An 8,527-nucleotide genomic window follows, 5' to 3' on the forward strand; every position below is an offset into this window, starting at 1 on the left:
TAATAGCCTTCCTAAAATAATTCTTGGGCTTTATGATTGTTGTTCTAGAGATGGCTCTGCTGTGGAAATTGTTGGTCTGTGCAAGTCAACTGTTCGCTGGCTGCAGGATTTATTTAAGAAAAATGTGTTCCCATACCATGGAGTCACCATAAAAAGACATGGTAAACAGGCACATCTCATAACTATATAATCACAGTATGAAAATAACTGAAACAGTGAAATACTGGCCGTGTACATCAAAGATGATTGTCAAACTATTCAAAAAGGTTTAAAGGAAGAGGAGAAAAGAGAATATCTTGTAGAATTAAGATCTCTCATTACAAAGAAATTTTTCAGAGTCAATACTGTCGTGCATCTATTTCAAACGCTCTATTCCATATTGAGTTCTGTGTTCACAAAAGAATTTGGGAGCCGAAATACCACTTCCCAAATGGATGTCTGTGATAGGATTACACTTACAGTGTAGGAGTGAATATACATGCTGTATGAAGCAGTTTTACTGTTTAGTAAAGGTAATATTGGGTAACAACTTAATGATTCTTTCTATTCAGTTTTAGAAAATGCARATGTAAACTGTAAACTGCAAACTGCTTCATATCTGTCCTAGACAGTCCAAGTCTTTAGATCATGAAGTTGTTTGTTATTTCAGGATTTTCTAAAATCTATGGCTAGAGTAAGACAACTCTGAACCCACCAATACYGTAATATGTAGATGTAAAAATAATATTTATAACTTTACTTCAGTTAACAGAATCGTAAGCAACTTTTTTTAGGTTTTATGTGAATGTTTGTACACTCCCTACTGTTGTTAACTTGCTGTAATTAAGATGAGTTTGATTTCATTTGTAACCAATGAATCCATTTTAAAGTAAGCMTTAATTTCTATTCATAATTTATGCTTTGTCTCTTAAAAATATTCTTAGTGTTATTTCCTATCACTTAAAATTTGGTAGYATTGTCCTTTTTTGCTGTATTCCAATTGTTGTTTATTTGTTGAGAATAGCAAGTAATACTCTTTTACCTACTTAATACRAAACTATTGGTTCTTTTATAAAATCAGTGCTTATCTAAGATGTATGCAGAGCTTATTCAGAAGGATATCCCTAGCACAATTCTGCTAACTATAACGTTCTAAAACTTAAATTCAAATTCTTCTGAAATAAATACAGTTCTCCTTCGCTAATGCCATCACTAATTTTGGTAAACCATAGTGGTTGTAAGATAAACAACACTTCTTAAAATTTCATGTACTAAACCATTTTGGTTCTTCACGTAAAGTATTTTGCTGTCTACCTGCTTGTCTATCAACTTGTAAATAATAATTTTTTGCAGTGCTACTGTGGCCTTCATTGTGTGAGGAATCACTTAAGTGCAATTAAAATTAGACAAAACAGTAAAATTGGCATAATTGGGTATAACCTCAGTTGCTACGACCATGGCCGTTTCAGAAAATAAAACCTGTATGTAATATATTGCAGGAAAGGAGGAGACTATCACGTATGATGAGTGGAACAGAAAAATTCAAGGACACTTTGAAAGGTTGTTCTTTGTCTCTGAGAACCCAGCAGATCCTAATGAAAAGCATCCAAATTTCGTCCACAAACGCGGAATTTACAAAGACAGCTATGGAGCTTCAAGTCCATGGTGCGATTACCAGCTTAGGCCAAATTTTACAATAGCAATGGTTGTGGTAAGTGAGGAAAAAAAATGCACTTCAAAGTATTTTCTTTATTATTGATTTAAAGTTAAATTTACATGGCATTATATTGGGGAAGACTAATTTCTTAAAATAACTTTTGGAAGCATTTTTTCTCTTTTCCACATTTTCCATCTTGATCTCTCTTAGAAGATACTCTAAAAATACAGCCCTTGATAGGATATGCAGTGTATTTAGTGTGTATTAAGGTTGATGTAGGGGGTGTTTTTTTTTTTTTTTTTTTGTTTGTTTGGTTTTTTTTAACTTCTCAGATTAACTAAAAAAGCATGGAATGTTTGGGGGTTTTTTTGTGGAGGTTTTTTTGACTCCTCTTTCTTGGGCTTCTTGAAGAGATTAAATATACTTAGCAAAGATGATTCAAAAAAAATCAATAAATATCTCACACAGTGATCATCTACTATCCTCTTGCTTACTTTGGCTCATATGTGCTAGAAAAGTAATTGAAAACATATAACTCTGCTTGAGCTAGGTAATACAATTGCTACACTTTGTGATTCTTTTTTTTTTTTTAACATTCATTTAAGCAGTATTTTGCACATGTATTTACTGATTAAATCTCAATTATCTTAGGCTCCTGAGCTGTTCACCCCTCAGAAAGCTTGGAAATCTCTGCAGATAGCAGAGGAAAAACTACTTGGTCCATTAGGCATGAAAACTTTAGACCCAGAGTAAGTATAGTAGATATAAGAACAAGTGTTAATCACAAAACCAGATAATAGAAATTATTTGATGGGTGAGTGAAATAAGTCTGTAATAAATACTTCTAGACAAAATATTTTGCTGTTGTAAAAGTCCATKCGATTGATTTTATTTATGTAGACATCATTAGGTGTTCTTGGATGCCACAAAGCAAGCATGTCAAATTTGGTATTATAAAAGATGTTGAATTTGAGTTTGATACATCCTCATATGTATGAAATAGTGTGCATCATTACAGTTTGATTACAAGGAAGAAGACAAAATTATGAATACAAGTCATTCTAAGATGTTAACCATTTTTCCACTAGTTTATTATTACTATTATAGTATTTGGAATTCTGTTGTCATGTAAAATGAAGAACTTGATTGACTTGCATAAAGTAACCATCATAAAATGTAAATGCTGTAATTATGACAAATTTGACTCATTTTTGCTTTCAGATATTTGTGTAATTTGTCTTAATGCCTTGCATATTTCTTTTTTTTTTGCAGTGATATGGTTTACTGTGGAATATATGATAATGCTCTTGACAATGACAACTATAATGTAGCCAAAGGTTTTAATTATCACCAAGGACCTGTAAGAGTGTGTTTCTTCCATTTCAGAAACAAATATTCTCACTTTTGAAAACTGACAACTACGTAGTAATCATCTCTTACCATTCTTTGCTTAGGAATGGCTGTGGCCTATTGGATACTTTCTTCGTGCCAAACTGTACTTCTCAAAGTTGATTGGTCCAGAGATTTATGCAAAAACTGTCGTTTTGATTAAAAATGTACTTTCTCGCCACTATGTTCATCTTGAAAGGTAAGACACCAACTAATGTGGATTCAAAATATTTATTCAAGTTAGTGGTATCCAACTGCATGTAAAAAGAACAGATCTTGTGATATAAATAGCATCAATTTTCTACGTAGAGTTTACCATTGTGGGCTGTTGCAGATCTCATGCTTCCAAGTACTGCTAAGATCTAGTACTACTTAGATTTTGAATTAGTAGTATTTACCTTCGTGAAGACTGAGGGAAATAAAATTTATATAAAAAACTTAGAGTATGTTTTCTTACCAAAAAAATGACTTTCAGGAAAAAGYGTTATGTGTATGTTCGAAACATTTTGACTTTTAAAACAACTTGCAGAGCAAAATAGTGGGGGGGGAGATAGTGACAGGTTAAAACAGTGAAAAGTTTATGCAAAATATTGTTAGGATTTCATATGTCATAAATGATCATACTAGTATGACTGTTTCAGAATCTTAATAGTATTATTACTCTAACAAGACAGAGTAACTTGCTATAAAATTTTGGTCCTTCTTAAATGTTACTGGGCATTTTGATTTCTCCCCTTTAAAATACATTCTTCCTCTCTATTTTCTCTATTTTATTTTTCATTCTCAAGGATTTCTAAAACAAAAAAAAGATACTTCCCYGGCACCTGTTTCATATACCCTGTTCTTCAAACACTGAACCCAATACTTCATATTTGAAGTTCATGCATGCATTTATTTGTACCTATATGAGTAACTCAGTTGATTTGGGTAGGACTTGACGTGACAGAAGGGTTTGTCTGTCTATATGAAGAGGAAAAGAGACTTTTTTCAAACAACTCTTTGTCTTGCCAAGCAACTCATCCAAAAAATAAGTTGGTTATGTAAAAGAAAGAAATAGTAGTGAWGAAACTTGATAGACCTGATTTCTTTGTTAGTGGTCTGGTTTTTACCATGTTTTGCTGAACTTTATTTTACATTCAGTAAAAACAGTCAGCATTTTTTTTTGCATTTTCAGATTTTTTTTAATATTGCTTGAAATATATTTACAAACTGATACTATACTTGTCATTAAACACCTTGAATATATGGTCATAAGGCATCATGAGTTAAAAGCAGCAGTCATGACAAGAATCCTATTTGCCTATAGTGTATGGTTGTTGGTTACCTTCTTACAATGTTTTAACTGAATGTTCAGCTATAATTTCTTAATACAATGGTACGCTAGGATATTTTCCAGCTGGCTGCAGTAAATACTGCAAAATAGCCATCCGTGATTTAGAACTACCAAATAACTTTTGGTTTGATAACATTCTTGGGTTATTTTATATTACTACTTTAGTATAGTTGTACTCTGTCTTTATTTCATTTATGTACAGAATTTACAAGTTTTTATAAAGAATTAATTCATTTATAAGAAATCATAAGTATTTCTATAATTATATTGTTTTCTTTCCCCCTGCATGGAGGAAAAAAAAAGGTTTATGAAACTATAGCATCTTACAACATAATTGACTTTCTAGCACTATTGCTAAGTTTCAAGCATAGTTGAAATACCATTATCACAAAGATTACAGGTTCTCCCAGCTGCAGAACTATCTTGAGTGGGAAACAGGAAGAACATTCCAGTTGTGAAAAGGTTGTAGCACAAGCTTATATGTTAATAGTATCAAAGAGTCCACTTTTGAAGGAGAGAGATACATGCAAATAACTACAATTCCCAGCTGCTGAAAAAGCTGGAATCCTAACTCAGTTATTGCATACCATGTTGTGTCTGCAGGGAAAAAGGCTCTTTAGCACAGCGTTCGGTTTGCTACTGAATCGTCATCTGAAAGATTTTATAATAAAATGCTGTTTTAATTTCAGTGTGCAATCAAACAACAATATTTTGTTTTTCTTTAATCAGGTCATCCTGGAAGGGGCTTCCAGAACTGACCAATGAAAATGGCCAGTATTGTCCTTTCAGCTGTGAAAGTCAGGCATGGTCAATTGCTGTTATCCTTGAAGTCCTTTATGACTTGTAAAAGCTGCTTTTGATTGCTGTGGTGAAACTTAGGCAGTCTTCTCGTTATGGGGCATAAATGGAGAGAGACTTGGATCACACTGCAATGGAAGTGTCCTGTTCTGCACAATCACTTAAGCTGTGTCYGAAGTTTTAAAAATGCTGAATGCCAGCAGCAACTATGCACTATACCTGTGCATTTTGGGGGGCTTTTTTTTTAATTTTTTTTGAAAGTCTGGCTTGACAATAAAATAAGCTGCCACGCACACTTCATGCAGAAACTTTTACAAAAGAGCAGTTTTAGAAATATGCACAAGCTTATTTTAAGTAGCTTTTTTTTTTTAAGTTTCCAAATTAAAATCTTAYATATAACAAAGTTGGATGGTTGTTTCCTAGACTAAAGATAGGGAAAAATAGCTCTTTCAGGCTAACACTGGAGGTGATCTTTTTTCTTTGTTTCTTCAAAAGTAAAGCGTTATTTTGCACACACATGCTTAAAGGTGAGTAGACTAACCTATAGCTCTGTGATTTTAGTATGCTTTTTGCTACGGCACCATAGACTGATGAAGGCTTAACATGTTTGTTGTTAAACTGTATTGGGAAGGGTTTTTTTGGTATGTGTTCAGTTGAGCACTGCACTGTGTAACCACAAAAATAAAGTTTAAGAATATAGTAATAAACTAAACCTTACAGAGTCATATATAGAATTTTCAAAAACTTTAAATTACTTGGAGAGTGTTAATGCTTGAGCAATGAAATGGTARTATCCTGTGCTCATCCATTTATAAATTTATTTAAATGTTGTGGACTATGCAGTCAACTTATTTCTTCTTTTAAATCTGTTTTTTACCATGAGGAAATCAGAAGAAACATGCACACACACACAGTCTATTATGTTAGGGGAGGTCAAAGGTCCAGAAGTCTATGTTTTTGGCCTAACTTCAGTTAATTTATCAAAGACACATGGTCACCTCAGCCCTTTATTGATAGTAAAGTCCTGGCTCTGTTGAAGCAGGTGAAAGTAAGTATCAACTTCAGTGGGAAAAAAGAATTCACTTACTTCCACAGAGAAGAGAAAATGAAGTTTCTAGGCATTCTGAACCTAGATGCTAAATCTATGCATAGTTCTTTGGGAATGGCTTTCAGGTGAAATATGTATGTTCTTTAATATTTAAATATGTATATGTCTTTATCCAACCTCATTTCTGTGTTCCCAAACTGAAGGGTAGTTGGTGGGAGTGCATTTGTAATTCCCAACTCTATCCATATGAATCTTCCATCTCAGAGGGACAAATGGGAAGAAATTGAGGCTGAAAAATAACATTTTCAACATCACAGCAGGGGAGAAGCAGAACTAACAGTGCATTTCTTAATGCTAAAAAAACATATGCTGAAAACAAAAACTTGCCCTGCATTTTATTAGTTTGTTATAATTACAGCCTGTGTATGTTTTAGTACCTCTGTAGTTTGAACTTTCTTTACTCTGTTTAAAATGCAGTGTACTTGCACTGCATTTAATCACATTAATTTAATTTAATCACATTAATCACATTCAGGTGAGTGTGTTTTGGATGTATTTAAGGGCAAGTTAATAGACTGAAGATAGATCTTTAAGACATGGCCACACTATTTATTTGAAAGGTTAATAATAAACTTAAGTGTTTGAACTCTGGTCTTAAAGTGTTCAACACTTAAGTTACACTTAGGAACTCAAGTTTTGTACTGCTATAGTAGATGGCTTGGGTAACTTGCTTTCTTACTTGACAGAATGCATGAGATGTCATTTGATCAAAAACTTTATCAAAATGTCAGCAGCAAATTATTAAAAATATATATATGCTTTTTATATGTGCATTAACACAAAACAGAACTTTCCAAAATTCTCAGTGATACTGAGGTTTATGTCCCACTAGATCACTAGTCATTGACTGTTTTCCTAGACAGTTATTTCTAGTTTACTATTTCAAGGTACATTTTATTGCTAATGTACTTCAGAAATTTGGAAGAATGTGGTAGAAGAAACTGTTCTGATGTTTGATTAAATAATTTAAAAGTGGAGCCAAAGAATTATGACTATTGAGGAAAAAATTTTCCACAAGATGTCAACTTATATACACTGGCAATAACACTTTCATTGTTGAAAAATATCTGGGGCAAATTATTAAAATCTCCTCACTTTATCATAGATAACTTTGGAAAGCTTTGGAAACTGCATAGTTGATACAGAGTGCATATTTCTAACTTAATAGCATTATAAAAGAGAAATCACTTGTGCTTACGTAATGCCTGTTATGAATTTTTTAAACATATGTCCATTTATAATGTGCTTCTGCACTGATTAGTGCACAGTTTTAGTGACAGATAAATGCTTAGCTGACTGTAGCAATGTATAGCAAAGTATAATGTGTAGCAAAGTACGACTGTTGTGGATTTTTTCTTAATCACAAACCTATTCAATACTTTCAGTCAAGCTGTACAATTAAAAAAATTAAGAAGGAGGAAAGCAGTGTTAAATCTAACATTTTGAGCTGATAGTCATCTAGATAAACTCTGTACCTGTCATAATCCCCTAAAAATAGCTGACTTTATAGCTTTTGGATTTTTGATCCTGAGCTATTTTTTCATTAATATCATTATGTTCCTGTAATTTTTTGAGTAATATAAAAGTTATAATCAGCAAAATATTTTTGTAAGTAAACTAAAGAAYTGTGGATCCATTGTGCACCACTTGGTGTTTCTTGACCTGCATGCAATCAAGACCTTTTTTCTCTCAGCTGAAATAGATTTTAACTRTTACCACTGTTTTTATTCAGTAAATAACTTATTCAGAGATTATTAACCTGAGAATACAAATAATATAATGTATCATTCTAGCACTGCATGTTGTAATGTARAATGGAAAGACTGTTGCAAACTTGYATTTTACAGGTCTCTTGTCTAGCACAGCAACCACTGATTTTAGAAGCAGGTTCATTTATTTGAGCTGCACGAAATAAAATTCTTTTATTCAGTCAGTTAAGCTTTTTTCATTGTAGCTTAAAGAAAAGCCAAGTGTTATGTAAAGGATGATGCTCTTTGACTCATGATTATGTAGTATTTTAAAGAGCTGAGTATTGTTGGCCGTACTTGTTAGTATTTGACTTGAGGAGTTCATGATCTTCTCTCAAGATGTGTAAAACTGCAAAATCCAATGTCAGATGTCTCAGATCAGAAAAGCTCCAGATGTCCCTTTCAACGTGAATTATTTTGTGGTTCTAATTTTAAGTCATGGTGTTACAAACCCCCAAGGAAGTCAGCAGTCTTAAGAGCTGCAACACTGTTGTTAAGTAACTTTCTACACGCTA

The 8,527-nt window shown here is 32.8% G+C and overlaps 1 protein-coding gene across 2 annotated transcripts in view; it reads left to right on the forward strand.

Annotated features, from left to right (window-relative positions):
* Window positions 1-8,195, forward strand: part of AGL (amylo-alpha-1,6-glucosidase and 4-alpha-glucanotransferase) — a 35,845-nt gene extending 27,650 nt beyond the window's left edge. For both annotated transcript variants that reach the window (XM_085303642.1, XM_085303643.1), the window contains exons 28-33: window positions 49-161; window positions 1,479-1,690; window positions 2,288-2,385; window positions 2,909-2,996; window positions 3,091-3,224; window positions 5,088-8,195. In XM_085303642.1, coding sequence (XP_085159768.1) covers window positions 49-161; window positions 1,479-1,690; window positions 2,288-2,385; window positions 2,909-2,996; window positions 3,091-3,224; window positions 5,088-5,205 — 763 coding nt within the window. In that variant the 3' untranslated portion in view covers window positions 5,206-8,195. The remainder of the gene's footprint in view (window positions 1-48; window positions 162-1,478; window positions 1,691-2,287; window positions 2,386-2,908; window positions 2,997-3,090; window positions 3,225-5,087) is intronic.
* Window positions 8,196-8,527: the final 332 nt, after the last annotated feature.

This window comes from Rhea americana, unplaced genomic scaffold, assembly GCF_003343005.1.
Source record: "Rhea americana isolate MKP2758 unplaced genomic scaffold, rheAme1 scaffold_2, whole genome shotgun sequence".
In the NCBI taxonomy this organism is placed as follows: domain Eukaryota; kingdom Metazoa; phylum Chordata; class Aves; order Rheiformes; family Rheidae; genus Rhea; species Rhea americana.